General features: G+C 54.0%; 1 protein-coding gene across 6 annotated transcripts in view; it reads left to right on the top strand.

The window, feature by feature from the left end:
- Positions 1-2,622: 2,622 nt before the first annotated feature.
- Positions 2,623-16,847, top strand: part of NTRK3 (neurotrophic receptor tyrosine kinase 3) — a 474,569-nt gene continuing 460,344 nt past the window's right edge. For all 6 annotated transcript variants that reach the window (XM_064267105.1, XM_003413897.4, XM_003413898.3 and 3 more), the window contains exon 1: positions 2,623-2,870. In XM_064267105.1, the coding sequence (XP_064123175.1) occupies positions 2,623-2,870 (248 nt within the window). The remainder of the gene's footprint in view (positions 2,871-16,847) is intronic.

The following is a 16,847-nucleotide window of genomic DNA, read 5'->3' as shown; positions in this document are numbered from 1 at the left end:
GGAAATGTTCAAAATCATTTTCTCTCAAAAAAAAAAAAAAGTGCTGGGTATCTTTTAGACACAATTTCAGTTCAAGACTAGAGAAGTGACGCTGGGCTAAATCCACTTGGCCTTCCGCGGTTCTTGGAAAAAGGTTCCCTGTGTCTGTATGCTGCCACCTGCCAATTCCCAACAGAAGCCAAACTAGAGCTTCCCACTCCACCTCAGTTTCCCTGATCTCAAAGAGATATTAAAAAACCAAGCATGCTGCGGCACTTAAAGGGGCAGGGAGATTCCAGTGGACTAAGACTGCCAGGGGTTGGCCTGGGGCCAGTAGGAACTGGTTTGAGAGTCTGAAGAGGTCCCCACTCTCTGTCCCCTCCTACTGGTGGGAGGGCAAAACGCCAGTCTGGAGACAAGGCTATATTGGTGACAGGGGGTAAAAGTCTCACTGAGGCCAAGGGAAGGCAGAATGTGACAGGAAGTCGGGAAAACTGCCTTTTATAGGCATGTTCTTTCCTTTCCTTTTCTTTTTTTTCCTCCCAAGTTTACTCCTAGCGACAGTGCCACTCGCAGGCGCCCAGCCTGTCCGTGGAGGTGCCTGGGGCCGGCTAGTGGCACCCGCATACCCCTTCCCCCATTTGCCTGCAAGTTGCCTGACCTGCATCGGGATTCACGGGGGGCGGGGGAGGATCCTTTCAGACACTGGATGCAGTTGAATTCAATGCATTTTGCCTCCTCGCCTGCCCTTATCCAAGCTGAGTCCTGCTTTCTTTTGCGTGTGAATGCAGCAGTGTGTCACCCTGCTCTTACTCCCCCAACCCTTTCTTCTCCTTCCTGACAGCGAAGGCTCCGGTTTCCTCAGCCAACAGCTCACATTTGGCATCTTTAGGTTTTATTAAAAAAAAAAAAATCCCTACCAAGGCAAAAAGCGGGGACCCCACTCCTCTCCCCAACAAGATCTGAGCTCGCGTCGAAGGCTGCACCTGCTTTGCGCCCCTACCAGGAAGGGGTGCTTATGTGGGAGGGAAGGAGGGAGGCTGTGCGCCCCCCGAATCCGGAGAAAGCAGCCCGCCCGCCCCCTCACCCGGCAGCCAGCGCAACCCGCCGGAGAAAGCCGAGCCCGAGGAGCCGGCCTCTGACGGTGCTGGCAAGCGTGGCGCTTGCCAAAAAATGCCCCTTGCATCTCAATTTCCCTGGCCGCGTCTCTAGCACGCACGGCTCACCCGGGGCCACCTCGGCTCCCCAGAGCAGCTCTTTCGGCGCTTTTTCCTTTCTTCCCGGCTCCCTGCCTGCCCAAGGCCGAACGCAAAACCCACCGCCAAGAAGGCGCAGGGAGCGCGGGGGCACCAACGGTGCTTTGACCCGCAGTCTCCTCCCAGCCGAGCCCAGCTCTCCGGACTCTTAATTACAGAAATGATTGTCATTCAGACGGAGGACTGCGCGTCCACGGCCCCCTTCCCAGGCCCCGAGTGCCTCTCTAGGGTCCCGTATACTCCCGAACCCCCTGTCGCCGTCCGCGAGCCTGCGCCCCTCACCCAAGCTCGGGAGCGCTCCCCGGCCACCTCGGCAGCGTTCATTTCACTTCCTCCCGCGGTCCGGATTGCAGCAAAACCGGGCAGCGCGAGGGCCAAAAAGTGGGGAGGAGAGCGTTTTTCCGCGTCGCGCAGCCAGCTCGCCAACTCCCTCTCCCCAGCCCTGACCCTCGCAATCCCAACTGCAACTTTTTCCCTTCCGTCTCGGTTTCCCCTTGGCTGCGGCGAGCGGGCACGGGGCCGCGAGGCGTGGAGCAGGCGGGCGGGTGGCCGCGCGGCTGCGGGTGGCGGTGCCGGCGAGCGCCGCGAGCCGGTGAGTGGGTGGGTGGGTGGGGTGGGAAGGGGGAGAGGACGGGCGGGGAGAACGAGGGGTGTGGGGAGGGGGAGGGGAGAGGGAGGGGGAGATTCCGCTCTCCTGCCGCTCCCAGCCCGGGCGGGGGACAGGGGGAGGAGGCCGCCAGGAGGGAGGGGAGGAGAGCGGGAGGAGGGAGCGGAGGAAGACGCTCCGATAACCCGTGCGTTTCGTAAGGCTCGGAGCACTTGTACATTTCTGCAGGCGCGCGGCGAGCCATTCGCGGCGGCTGCTGCAGCTCCCACTGCATCTTCCTCCTCCTTCTCCCGGGCTCTGGGTGTGTGTATGTGTGTGTGCATGAGTGTGTGTGTTTTGCAGGTGTGTCCGTTTTCATTCTGCCCAGTAGGTGGGACTTGGTGACTTTAGCACCATTTTTTTCCTTTTCCTTTTTTTTTTCCTTCTTTTTGCCTCCCCACCGTCTGTTGCAACCCTGCAAAGTCTCGGAGTCGGAGAGCGCGGCCCGCTTCCCGAGCCCCCGGACCCGGCAAGCCAGCGAGCGCCGAGCCGGCCACCATGCCCGGCAGACCGCGCCACTAGGCGCTCCCGGCGGCTCCGACCCGGCGGCGGCGGCGGCCGCGATGGTTTCAGACGCTGAAGGATTTTGCATCTGATCGCTCGGCGTTTCAAAGGCAGAGGCCCCCCTCCCCCTTCCCCCCTCCCTCGCCGTCTTTGTTTCCTCCCCCCTGCTCTCCCCACTCCCCCCACCCCACCCCCCTCTCCTCTCCTCCTCCTCTTTTTTAGAAGCAGCGATCGGAAATGGATGTCTCTCTTTGCCCAGCCAAGTGTAGTTTCTGGCGGATTTTCTTGCTGGGAAGCGTCTGGCTGGACTATGTGGGCTCCGTGCTGGCTTGCCCTGCAAATTGTGTCTGCAGCAAGACCGAGATCAATTGCCGGCGGCCGGACGATGGGAACCTCTTCCCCCTCCTGGAAGGGCAGGATTCAGGGAACAGCAATGGGAACGCCAGCATCAACATCACGGACATCTCAAGGAATATCACTTCCATGTAAGTCAGGCGGCCGCTCCCCAACCCGGCTCCCCCCGCACACCGCGGCTCGCTCTCGCCCGTCCGCCCTCCCCCGGCCCGGGAGTCGGCCCTCCGCCCACCCCAGCTCGCCGCTGCTCGCCGCCCGCCGGGCGCGCGGCAGGCTCGCTCTGGCTCGGGAGATGCTCACGGGCCGCGTATTCCAGGTGACTCCGGCCCTGGCGAGGCGTGATCCTGGGATGCGTGTGTGCGTGTGGCTCTCTCCCCGGAGAGAACCCCAGCCAGCCGAGGGCGCGCGGGGCCCAGTTCCCGCCCCCGCACCCACCGGCTGCTAGCTCGTTCCGTGGGTGCGAATTGGGTCCTTTGCCCCCCACGAAACAGCAACAGTTTGGCCACGCTGAAGTGGAATAAAGTAGGCGAGATTCGATTCTCTGGCAGTGACGGCGGCAGCGGCGGCAGTGGCAGTGGCACCGGCACCGCTTAGCTGGGAGGGAAGGTGACAGATAAGGACTGCTCGCGACCCAGCCGAGATGTTTAACTGTTTCCTTTTGGAAACAGCCAAACATGCTGACAAGTAAACAAGTTGGGAGCTGGCTTCTCGCGGGGACACTTTGGACGTGTGGAGGCCGTCATGGACGCCTGCCTCTTCCCCTTCCTTCTTGCCCGCCCTCTCCAACCCCATTTTGGGTATTTCCGAGACACCCCCTGTTCCCACCTTCCTCCTCATCTGGGCGCCCACAGAGCCCTCCCCTGTTGGGGTTTTGTTAACTGCTCGGGATGATTCCTAGTTAGGACGCCGAAGAGAGAGGAGAGGGCGTGTGTTGCGGGGGGGGGGGGAGGAGGGGCTTTTATATGATCACTCAGATCCATGTATCTGGAGAATCGAACTCTGGTTGGCATTTGGCTGAGTCTGCCCTGTCCGAGTGAGACGTGTGGTGGCCTGCTCTTTGCTTCTTGTTATTTTTCTTGGGCAGGCATGGGGGGCAGAAGCCTGGGAGGGGGAGAAAGGAAGAGCTCAGAGTCCAGGGAGCCTGCCGGGCGTTTATCCCATTCACCAGTGCTTCCGGAAGCCCACGAGGCCAGGCGAACCCCCTCCTGTCTTACCACCTGGGAGAAGGGTGTGGATATCACTAGGATTGTTCAGTGGATACATCTAGTCTGTCTTCCCCCAAAGCCCCCACCCTTTCGGGACCCTGGGAGTGGATGGAATGCTGAGAAGGGTTTGCACCAAGTCCTGGTTGGAGTCTGCAGGAGGCATTTGGGATGGCTCTTTACCCCCTGGGCAGACTCAAGATGGGCCGAATCTGCCTTTTGCCCCACTCTTCCAGGCGGTAGCCCTCCCTTAGCCTCAGTCCTGAGCAGTGGGGCTGCAAAGCCCACTGGCCCTCTTGGCTTAATGGAGACTCTGCTCACACTCTGGCAGCTGACAGTTTGAGGGAAATGTACCACCCAGGAAATGTTCCTGCCTCCTGGCCCCGGAGACAAGCTTGACCCATATCTCAGCTCTCCCACTCAGCCATTCACCCCGGACACCCTTCACCCTGGCCGGAGATGACAAGATAAACAGCCATGGGTGGCGGAGACGAAAGAGGGAGGAGGGTGGACCCCTTCTGTCTCTTGCTCCCTGCAGGCCCCAGCGTTCCAGCATCTCCGGGATGCAGGGAGGAGGGTCCGGAGTGAGATTGTTGGGAGAGTCAGGCTTGCAAGTGCACCACGGGGCTGTGTGTGTATGTGTGTGTGTGTGCGTGTGTGTGTAGGGGGGCTTAGCGGTGGGCTCTGGAGCTCAGGAGTGGAATCTAGTAATTTCCAGGGGGATTGAGCAGGCCCAGGGTTAGAGAGGGGGTACCCTAGGTACCCAGTGTGGGTCTCTGGGAGCAGTGAGCGTCATCTAGCTTATTGGCAGCAGGAGGGATGTGTGACTCTGTAGAAAGCTTCAGGAGACAGCGACAGCCACAATCACGTAGGTTTTCTCTAGCCATACAGAGGTGTCGTTCCTCTGAAAACGAAGCTTGTGGAAGCAGTTTGATAGGAATGAGTCGGGATGGTCTATCCAGGCAGAGAATCCAAGACAGGGCTGCTGAAAAGATAGGTGATAGGAGGGGACTGGTCGGCCTCTTGCCCCTTTGCCATTGGAGGGCCCAGGAGGGCATGGGGGGACAGGGAGGGGCAGGTAGACTGGGAACTCCTCTGTATGTGCTCTTATCATTGCCTTAGGATTCTCTGTGGCAAGAAGTCAGGAGCCCTTTCCCTAAATCCAGCAACACCTAAGATCAAAGAAACTGGATTCCCATGGGAGCCGTGAAGAGTGGCAGGTGGGGGAGGGTCAGAGGTTGTAGGTTGTAGGTCAGATGACCTCTCCTTGCCCCATCTTCTCCCCAGTGTCCTATTAGATCTATGGTTAGTATTGGCTGAACCAGGAGGGGAAAGGGTCCAGCCATCTACCCTTGAGACCAGCAGAGCAGGGGGATCACGTACCCCCTGTGAAGCAGCTGTCACCCCAGAGGATATGGAGGCTGGGGTGGTCAAGTAACTTTCCCTGGTGCACACAACCCCAGTATGCAATCAGACGTGGAACTCGTCTGTCCACCACCAGTACTCAGGTCCCACCACTCCGTGGGGCTGGGAGCAGGCGTGAAGGAGGGACTTGAGGGCAGAGAGGGGCCTTACGTTAGCATGGCATGGGGAGAGGGCTTCACGGGAGCCCGTGCTTTGCTAGAGAGGCCAGTACTCTTCAGATTTCTGATGTTACCAAAGACACGGGGTCGAGAGGCCCCGAGCCTCCCCGGAGGCTCTTGGTACCAGTGTACACCTCAGGGTACAGTTTGGGCAGACTCTGGGGGTATGAGAAAGAGCCTGGGGCAGAAGCTGGGTTTCCCTCAGGCCCAGATAAGGGGATCTGGGGATGGGTCTTAGAATCATCTGATTCCATAGATTCTCCCTCCTGTCCTTGGGCTTGTTGACCTATCTGGGTTATGGTGATCTGAGATCTTTTCCTCAGGTCTCGAATAGATTATACATGAGTTCTAAGAGGGACAAGCGGAAAGGAAGGCTTGTGGTTCTGCTTCCTGGGGGTGATGTATGTAGTGGCTCCCGGAGTCTACTGAGAACTGCCACCCCATTAGTCTCAGGAGAAAATCAGCTGTAAGGCCAGGCTGCTCTGAAGCCCTCCCTCTTGGCCTTTTTCTGTTCAGGAGGCCAAGCCCTTTACCAGTGAGCCCCTGGCACGTAGTAACCTCACCTAGGTGGGTCCGTGTGCGGCCGCACCCAGCTGGGCTCTGACGTCACAAAGGCAGGCAGTAGTGGCTGGCAGGGTGGGCTGGCTGGGCCGGCCCTCTAGGCCGGGCCTGCCTGGGGCTGGGTGGCAGTGGTGCCTTCGGGGCTGTTAGAAAGAAGATCAAGGCAGAGAGAATGGCCTTGCTGGGTTACCTGGGCCAAGTGTTCTTGGGGCTGGCTCCCTGTGCTTGCGGAGACCGTGGTTCCCTGGCAGTTGGCAGTTCTCCCGTCCCTTTATTTCCCCTGCCCTCCCTTAGGCCCTCCTGGGCTGGGCAAAGGATCATTTGGGGCTTTGGCCGCCATGCTGGCTCCTTAAGTCTCAACCTCGCTAAGGATCCAGGGGAGACCCAGCCATGGTTGGCAGATGTGTGAGCCAGCCCTCAGGGGCATCATCGGCTCAGTCAGGAGGGCCAGGAAGGTGGTAAGAGCCCCAGGTTGGGGTTGGGCCTGGGAGAGGTAGGCAGAGATGTGAGAGGCCTTTGAGGTGAGATTGGGGGGGAGGGGATCACAGCCCTGAGAAAGAGTTATTTCCAGGATGAAGGCCGGGGGCCCTGGACTCCAGAGGCCCTGGGCATTTATTTACATGGGCCCCAGGCCTTCTTGGCTCCTCTTTGGAGCAGAGACTTCAGCTAGAGAAGACCCGTGAGTCCTCAGTGGTCCACCCTGAGGCCTAGGGCATCAACGTGACAGCTTTGGGCAACACCAGCCCAGCTTGGCCGTGACTTGGAGAGTGCTGTGTAGCGGCCCCTTGAGAGCCAGCCTGGAGCCCGGGTGGCTCTCAGGGTCCTGCAAGGTGCTGCCTGTCCTCTGCCTGGCTAGAGGGAAGTGTGCTGAGTGAGGGCGGGGCCCTGATGCTAACTCCCCGGGGATGCTGTCAGTACTTGCGCTGCCAGTCTCTGCCTGCTAGCTCCTTCTGTCTGGCTCTGGGGGGCCAAGTCCCAATCCCAGCTGGCTCTCGGGTGGGACTGTGGGCAGCTTGCAGCCCTCCTTCAGCGTGGCCCTTGCCAGTGGGTCCGGGCATCCCTGCTGCTTCCTGGGGTCCCCATGGCAAGTTCTCCATCGGCAGATGTGTACCAGGTGGCCAGGGGTAGGGTACATTAGGGAGAGAGATGGACACCTGAGCTCCACCCCTGGCTCTGCCCCTAACCTCTGTGAGCCATATCAGTGGAGTGTTGCCTGCCTGAGCCTATAAATTCAACCATGAATTGAGGCCACGGAATGGAATGACCCTTTCAGCTTAGACACTGTACCGTGCCAGGTCTAAGGAACACTGATAGGGGCTCTGCAAGGCCCCTGGGTGGAGCTTCTAAAATTATCCCCTTGTGATGTCACCAGGAGGAGGTGGGCTAGGAGGAGCGCAGGGGAGGAGGGCATAGATGCTCCCCGATTGGCCGGTTGACCATTTTCCCCTTCTTTCCCTTCCCACCTCTAGAAAACTTTGGGCCACCCAGGAAGTGCCACATACAATTTGGAGTCAGCTTCCCAGACCAGATGCCACACACACTTAATAAGTGTATGCTGGGTGGGTCTGCAGCCTCTCACCGGGGGCCAGACACCCAGCTTCCTGGCTCTCCATTCCCCACCCCCTAGGGAGCTCAGGGCAGGGAGGGGATGGCCCTCTGCACCACTTTCATCCTCATTGCTGGGGCAGGGGCCACTGCTGTGTGTGAGAAGAAAATGCTAGAACTTCTACTTCAAGTTACTTTTGACCCCCCAAAAGGAATATTCAATATGTGCTATATAGATTGAAGAGTAGAATTGAATAAATATGAGGGTTTCAAAGTTAAAAGATTTTTATTGATAAAGCATACCAGCTGGTCGCCGTAGAGTTGATTCCAACTCATGGTGACCCCATGTGTGTCAGAGTAGAACTGTGCTCCATAGGGTTTTCAGTGGCCGATTTATTGAAACTAGATCACCAGCCCTTTCTTCCAAGGCACCTCTGGGTGGACTCAAACTTCCAACTTTTTGGTTAGCAGCTGGGTGTGTTAATTGTTTGCTATCACCCAGTGATCTTGGTGCCCACTATTGTTGTTGTGATCAGAAAGGTCTGAGCTTGGGAGGGAGATGGATCAGTGATAGGAGTGGCCATCCTGAGCCCACCCCCCCTTCTTGGCTGCGGTCCAAGTAGGGGCTAATGAATTGGGAGGGGCAAGGGGAACGTAACATAGGATTGGGCTTGGTAGGATAGGGGATTACTGTTCCCAATCAGGATTCCCAACGTCCACTAGCCCCTTCTAGGAGCCAGGTCAGTTTTAAAAGGTGGCCTCCCAGTGTCCATCAGGAGCCTACCTTTTGGTCCCTAGGTGGCAAATTCCTCAGCCCTGTTAATACCCCATCATTCATTTATACCACACTTTCCAGTTCACAGTTGTTGATTTCGCTTTTGTGACAGCTACCAGAGGTATGGAAATGGAGATTATTAGTCCCATTTTGCAGATTAACAAAACAAAAGGAAACAAAACACAGAGATTGAGAGAGTCTCAATGGTCCAGTTGCCATGGCTCACCAAAGGAAAGACCTAGAGAAACACCAAGACTCGTGGTCCTCCTCAGGTGCTCCTCTGACTGCCCGCTGGCTGGTTCTGCTGGCTCCATTGTCTCTTGAGCCCTAGGCCCTTCAGATGGACACCTTATAGCTTGGTGGGAAGGGAGAGGCAGACGTATTTTCATCCAGAAAGTTCTTTTTCTTCCAGGGGGCAGCACTATGGGAATGGCCATCTCTGAGGGATTTGGGGAAGAGGGTGGCTGAGTGGCCTGGCAACTGGATCAGAGAGGGGCCTGGATAGAGGGTGGCCCCAATCACCTAGATCTGTCGGTGACAGGCTGAGTGATGAGCTCAAGTCATTTGTCGTTCCCTGAGCCTCACTGGCCTCACGTTGGGAAACACAGATAATCCTTGTGTGCAGGGCGTGTTGAGAGCCCCTCTTAGCTGGGTAGGGTCATAGAGGGCGAGGCCTCCAGTGAAGCCACAGCAAGCTGGAGGTGCCAGGGAGCCCTTAGAACCCCTGAGGAGGACCCCAGGTTTCTGCCTAACCCAAGTGCCAGACTCACCAGAATGCAGCGCTCCAAGGGACCTCGGCAGTCGTCTCCTCCCTCATATCCCGAGGGAGGGTCCCCAGAGGTGCAGGGACTTTCCTGAGCTCTGTGAGCTTCCAGAGAACTTCTCTGAAGTGATTTCCCCTCTGCTGGTGCAGGTGCCACCTTCTACTCCACCCTGGCACCCGTTCTGGGCACTTTGTCAAAGTCTGAGCCTCCCCTCTGACTGTATCTCCCTCTGGAGCGATGCTTCCAAATCCAGGGTCCCCAGAGGCAGCAACCATGCGAGGCTGGCAGCCCTAGGGCTCCTCACAGCCTGCAGCCCATGCCAATTAGAAGTAAATTCCGTGAGCAGTGCTGCTGAGCTCTACTACATGCAGGGCTGGGGAGCCCAGCATCGGGCCTCACCTCTGCCTGGGTCCCCCACCTGGCTTGTCCCATCCAAGTGTCCCAAGGTCTGGGCGGTGAGAGACCCGGCCTAGGATTCCTCCCCTCAGACAGACGTCACGTGCTTGGAACGTGAACAGGGCTCTGGCAGCTGTGTGTTTCTCTGGCTCTGCTTTCCCTAGCAGCTCCTCTCTGCCTGGCCGCTCCCTGGCTTTAGAAAAATCACGTTCCTCCTCTAGGCCTCAATTTCCTTATCAGTAAAATAAAGATAAGAATGACTACCTTATGGCAGGTATGGCTGAGGGTTAGTGCCTTGTTAATGCCTGGCCAATAGTAAGCTGTCAATACATGATAACTAATCATTTTTTGAGCACTTACTATGTTCTAAACCCTATTCTAAGCACTTTGTATGCCATATAACCCTGGTGGCGCAGTGGTTAAGAGCTACGGCTGCTAACCAAAAGCTCAGCAGTGTGAATCCACCAGGCAGTCCTTGGAAACTGTATGGGGCAGTTCTACTCTGTCCTATAGGGTCGCTATGAGTGGAAATCGAATCAACGGCAGTGGGTTTGGGTTTATATATATTCCTCATTGAGAAGTCTCTGTGGTGCAGATGGTTAACTCACTCAGCTGCTAACCACAGGGTCGGCGATTCAAGTCTATACAGAGCTGCCTTGGAAGAAATGCCTGGCAATCTACTTCTGAAAAATCAGTCGTTGAAAACGCCATGGAGCACAGTTCTAGTCTGACACACATGGGGTCACTGTGAGTTGGACTCGGCCCGACGGGTACCTGGTTGGTTAAGCCTTATTGTGACCTCACAACAATCCTGTAAATACCGCTGTTACTAGCCCGGGAGTCCCTGGGTGGTGCACGTTCTTAAGTGCTCGACTACTAACTGAAAGGTTGGCAGTTCAAACCCACCCAGAGGCACCTTGGAAGACAGGCCTGGTGATTTGCGTCCTAAGAGTCACAGCCTTGAAAACCCTACAGAGCAGTTCTACTCTGCATGTGTGGGCTTACCATGAGTCGGAATCAACTCGGTGGCAATGAACAATGACAACGTTGGCAATGAACAATGACAACGTTACTAACCCCATTTTACAGATGGGGAAACTGAGTCCTGAAAAAGAGCTTGATTTGGTTAACGTCACACAACCAGTAAATGGCGGAAAACTCTGGCATTTAACTGTTAAGCTGTATTGCCTGTACTCTTTTGTGTATACACACACCTGTATGCACGTACACACACATATACATGTGTATACATGCACACTAATATATGACTATTATGCTAAATTAATAGTAAAATAAGAGAGTTGACGTGAAGTTTTAGGATAGAATAGAACTGTAGGACAGAGTAGAACTATAGAACAGATTAGAGCTGACCCATAGGATTTCCAAGGAGTGCTTGGTGAATTTGAACTGCCAACCTTTTGATTAGCAGCCAGACGCTTAAGCACTATGTCACCAGGGTTTCTGAAGTTTTTGGAGAATCCTTTATTTGTAAACTTCCAGTCCCCTGGGTAAGAATTGCCATGGCTGAGGAGCGTAGGGGAGGGCAAGCGGGCTATTTCAGGGCGTGGTGCTGGGCAGGCCGTATGGGCCAACCCAGAGTCAGAGGCCTGTACCTGTGGGGGAGGCCTGTGGTCTCTTCTCTTGGCCTTCCCCGGAGGCCGTGTCTCAGCCACACCCCCTTCCTAGGCCTCCTTGACCCACCCCTCCCTGGTGTCTTGGCCTCTAAGGTCAGGTCAGCCCTCACAATAGAGCAGGTGCCAGCTGAGGCTGGCGGGGATTCAGGAAGCTAGTGGCTGGGTCCTGGTCAGCTCCACACTGGACTGAAGCATGGTCAGCAGGACTGAGACCCTGACTTCCCATGACCAGAGAGAGCCTGGCTAGGGGAGTGGAGGGCTGGGTGCCAGGGCTGCCTGTGGATACAGAGCAGAAGGCGGGTGTCGGAGTGCTGGATAGCTAGAGTTGGAAGCTGGTATTAGAGCATCTTTCCTGAAGGGTGAATTCCTGGCCTTTCTGCACCCTTCCCTTGCCCCTCCTCAAGTGAGCAGCCTTTAATCATTGTTTCTTCTTGCCCCTGTCTCTCTCCCCTCATTCCTCATGGAAGCTGCAGCTGTCTCTCCTACAGGGTTGTACTGTAGGAATGAGCTGTTCCCATGGAGAGAGCTGGAATGTCCTGCGGATTGCCTGAGATTGGGGGGAGGCAAGCATTTGTACGGACATCTCATTTTTTCTGCGTCTTGGCTAGATGAGCTTTTCAGTCATAGAACATCTCTGGGCCTCAGTTTTCACTTCCGGGAGTTGGTGTCATCTCGCCAACTCCCTCACAGGGACACTATGGGATCAATGTGTTGATATATTTGATGGGGCTTTGTAAAAATCAGGTACCATGCTGGTTCTTTCCATTTCTAGATGCCTGGGTGGGGTTTGAGTTAGAAAGAAGACCAAGACGCTGAACCGTATATCACTAGACCTTGAAAGGGTCTCAGATAATTTGGGCCAAACTACCCAGTTTTATAGGTGAGGCACCTTGAGGCTCAAAAGAGCTGAACTGATTTGGTTCAATCATCCAGTGAGTGCCTGGCAAAGGCAGAGCAAATCACGGGGGCCCTGCCTCCCAGGCTTGTGTGAATCATGTCTTCCTGCCTTCTGCCAGCGTCTGCTCTGGGGCTGAGGGATTCCGGCTCTTACAGAGGCAGGGGAAGGAGTTTGGCTGCTTAGAGCCCTCAGCTTCCTGCGGCGAGGGAGAGGATGAAGGGAGCAATCATAGATCTGCAGTCTTAATCCCAGCTGCCTCCCACGGTACGCTGGGCTGTGCGTGCGCGTCTGGGGGAGTCTTTGCGCACGCACAAGTACGTCTCTTCTGTGTTCTGTGCACATCACGTCTGAGGTCTGGGTAAACAAACCCTAAAGCCTTTGGCTTCCTGCCTGGCGAGATCTTCTGCGTCTAGATCTCCAGTGGCCACTAGAGGGCAGTGCTGCGCACGAGAAGGCAGGTGGCGGCTCTTGGCTTCGCAGGCGAGAGCTGGGGCTGTGGAGCTAGCCTGGTGGGCTGTTCACAGGAGGCAGCCGGCTTAGAGAACCTTTCCTGAGCCAGGGCAGAGCAGGAAGATGAGCTCTCGCCTAGGCGAGGCCTCTCTTGGCACAGCTGACCCTGCCTCCATTAGTCTTGGGGACCTGGGCTTTCTGGCTTAGGAGCTGCTGGCTTCCTCTGGGAGGTGGCAGGGAGAGTGCCCTCGCTGGACAAAAGTCTGCCTGGAGCGCCCTCCTTCCCTTCCTGGTCTCAGCAGCAGGAGCGGAGGGATCAGCACATCTGCACAGGCGCTAGTGGAGAAGAATGAATGGGACATAGTCCCTGCCCAGGAAGAGTTCACAGTCTTTGAGGATACAGACAAGTGGACAGATGGTGACACCATGAGGTTAGTGTCAGGAGAAGCGAGCTTTATGTACCCCCTCAGGCCATCTGATACACTGGCCCCAGTGTGGAGGCATCTCTCACCTCTCCTTGTCTTCCCCTTCCCCCTACAAGTTTGTGGAGTACTGGATACAAAGGAGCTGTTTGTAAATTACTAGACCCCAGATCCTGACCTGGACCAGAGTTAAGATCTTCAGGCAACCTTTTAACCTCTGCAGACCTTACCGCCGCTTTCAGGGATTATCCTAGAAAGTAACAGGTATGAAACTGCCTGGTGACCCAGGCCATGGGCCCTGCCCTGGACAAGCTGGTTTTGATGGTTTCCTTTCTGTGAGGACTTCCGTCTCTTCGCTGTTCCAGGCAAACTCACGTTAGAGCAGGTGCCGTCTTGTCCCATGTGCTAGCTGGTTGACAAATGAGCCCTGACCAACCAACCAGTTACTAGCTTCAGGAATTGTTGTTGTTAGCTGCTGCCTTGCCAGCTCTGACTCATGGTGACCCCATGTACATAGAGCAGAAGGAAATGTTGCCCAGTCCTGTGCCATCTTCACCGTTGTTGGTATGCTCAACTCTATTGTAGTCACTGTTTATTTTAATTGCCTTCCAACTGAAAGGGCTCATCTTCTGCACTGTATCAGACAATATTCTGTTGTGATCCATAGGGTTTTCATTGGCTGATTTTTGGAAGTAGATGGCCAGGCCTTTCTTCCTAGTCTGTCTTAGTCTGGGAGCTCTGCTGAAACCTGTCCACCATGGGTGACCTTGCTGGGATTTGAAATAACGGTGGCATAGCTTCCAGCAACACAAAAGCATAGTACAACAGACTGACAGATGGGTGGTGGTTGGGAGATTGGGTCTTCCACATTTGTAGCAAGTGCTGAGTTTATGGAGTTGGGGTCTGTGATTTCGTCCGGAGGGTGATACGTGGGCTGCCCCACATGGGGTATAGTCTGGGCCCTTTCTGTTGTGGTGGATCCTTTCCCACGTTCTTATCTCTGATATATTTTTGAGGTTGGTCCGCCGACAAGCAGGGATGAAGCTAACATTTATGGACCCCCTACTGGGATGGAGATCATTTGCATGTACAACCATGCGTATTTATGGCAACTACGGTACTACATGAAGCTTCGGATCATGACTCTGCCTCTTACACTCTTGCGTGTGTCCCTGGGCTGGCTGCTTAACCTTTTGGTCTGCCATTTCCTCATCTGGAAAGTAGAGATAACAAAACTCTTCAGGGTTATTTTAAAATTTCGGTGAAATTTTGTGTGTGTGTGCGCGTGTGCATATGTTGTTAGTTGCCTTCAAGTTGATGCCAACACATGGTGACCTTATGTATAACAGGATGAAATGTTGCCTAGTCCTGCGTCATCTTCATGATCATTGATATGTTTGAGCGCATCATTCCGGCGATTGTGTTTGTCAGTCTATCTCATTGAGGATTTCTCTCGTTTTCACTGTGACCCTCTACTTTCCCAACCATGATGTCTTTTTCTAGCTGTTGGTCTTTCCTGATAATGTGTCCAAAGTTTCATCTTCCTCACTTCTAAGGAGCCTAACAGTTGCGTTTTTTCTAGTGTGTATACAAAACTCTGGGTTTTATACAAAACTCTGGGTTTTATACAAAACTCTGGGTTTTATACAAAACTCTGGGTGTTACTTACTTCCCTCTCGTTTTCTCCCCCTTCTCCCTGCCACACTCCAGAACCTCATGGCCCGGGCATGGATCATTTTTGTGACCCTCATCTGTTCTTCTTCCTTCCAGTTTCTCCTTCTCCATCTCATTTTACACCTCCTGGCAGGTTAATTTTCTAATTCAGGTGTCCAGTTAGAACAATTCCCGTGTCCAGAGCTTTCCAGTGGTTCCTTTGTCTGAGAGAAAGCTCGGTGTAGTGGAGGCTTAGTTGATCAGCTTAAATCCTGACTCTGCTCCTGGGTGAGCTTAGGCACGTTACTTAACTTCTGTGAGCTTCAGTTTCCTCATCTGAGAGATGAGGCTGGTATATCCATTTTTATAGAGTAGTTGTGAAGACTAAATGAGATACGGCAAGTGCCTGACTCATGATGCGTGGGCAGAGGCCATGCTGGCCAATGGCATGATGAGAGTCTCTGTGGAGTGACAGCAGTGACGTTTCTGGGTCCTTGCAGAGTGGGATCAGAGAGTTGTGTGAGAGTAGCTACCACCTGGACCAAGGCTGAGGGAGGCAATAGAAGGACCAAGATGATCTATACTTGGAAAAGGTGACAAAGTGGCTGGGGCAAATGTCTGCTGCAAGGACGGCAGGGTTGTCATGGTTCCTACTGGTAAGGTCCTCAGATAAGGTACTTGCGAGGCCAAGTGGCAAGGTGTCACAGGAAAAGTCTTTCTGCTGACTGTCTCTCCCTGCCCTGCCTCAGGAATGCCATCCCAGATAACTCAGGAGCACCGAGCCCCTTGCAGATGCTGTCCCATGGGGTTTTACTTCTGCTCTTAGTCTGTGTAGTTTCCCATCGGCTAGCTGATTCCCTTCTGGCTGTTGTAATTGACTAAGCCTGCCAGCCACAGATCTCCACTGAGGACCAATCTCTGTAAAAAGAATCTAGAAATCCAAAGGGATGGGAGTGACTGTTGTTGTTGTTTGCTGCCCTCGGGTCAGCTCCCTACTCATAGCCACCCCATGCACAATGGAAGGAAAGTCCGCATGGTCCTACACCATCCCCATGATTGGTTGCGGATCAGACCGTTATGATCCATAAGGTTTTTGGAAGTAAATTACCAGGCCTTTCCTCCTAGTGTGTTTTAGTCTCACAGTTCTGCGGAAACCTGTTCAGGATGATAGCAACACACAAGCCTCCACTGATAGATGGGTGGTGGCTATAGACGAGGTGCACTGGCTGGAAATTGAACCCGGGTTTGCCTGATGGAAGGCAAGAATTCTACCACTGAATCCTCAGTGTGTCGTAAACCAGCTGCTATTGAGTTGACTCTGGCTCGTGGCAATCCCGTGTATGGCAGAGCAGAACTGTGCGCTGCAGGGTTTTCTTCTTTTAAAAAAAATATTATTTTATTGTTGAGAACATACAAGCAAAACATGTACCAATTCAACAGTTTCTGCATGTACCATTTAGTGATGTCGATTCCATTCGTTCTTTGAGTTGTACAACCATCCTCACCCTCCATTTCTGAGTTGTTCCTCCCCGTTAACATAAATTCACTGCCACCCAAGGTTGCTATCTAATCTTTTGAGTTGCTGTTATCAATTTCATCCCGTATAGATAGTTCTTAAAAGAGCATAACGCTCAAGGCAGACATTTTTTACTAGTTAAGCTAAAGAATCTTGAATATACTGTAGACTGCCAGAAGAACAAACAAATCTGTCTTGGAAGAGGTGCAACCAGAATGCTCCTTAGAAGTAAGGATGGTGAGACTTTGTCCCAGGTACTTTGGATACGTTATCAGGAGGGACCAGTCCCTGGAGAAGGACATCATGCTTGGTAAAGTAGAGGGTCAGCGAAAAAGAGGAAGACCTTCAAGGAGATGGATTGACTGTCCACAACAATGGGCTCAAACATAGCAATGATTGTGAGGATGGTGCAGGACCAGGCGGTGTTTCGTTCTGTTGTACATAAGGGTTGCTGTGAGTTGGAATCGGCACCCAACAACAACAACAACAACAACAACAAAATTAAACTGTTGTCTGGTTTCAAGAAAACTTCAGGAAACTTTTTTGGTTTAAGGTTTAAAGATTATCTCAGAGCAATAATTTCAGGGATTCATCCAGCCTCCATGGCTCTAGGAAGCCTGGAGTCCATGAAAATTTGAAATTCCGTTCTGTATTTTCCCCCTTTTGATTAGGATTTTTCTAAGACTCTTTGATCAAGATGTTCAGTAAT

The sequence above is a fragment of the Loxodonta africana genome, chromosome 13, assembly GCF_030014295.1.
Source record: "Loxodonta africana isolate mLoxAfr1 chromosome 13, mLoxAfr1.hap2, whole genome shotgun sequence".
NCBI lineage: Eukaryota > Metazoa > Chordata > Mammalia > Proboscidea > Elephantidae > Loxodonta > Loxodonta africana.
The sequence above is the reverse complement of the archived record's forward strand: the minus strand, read 5'-3'. Positions and strand labels throughout refer to the sequence as shown.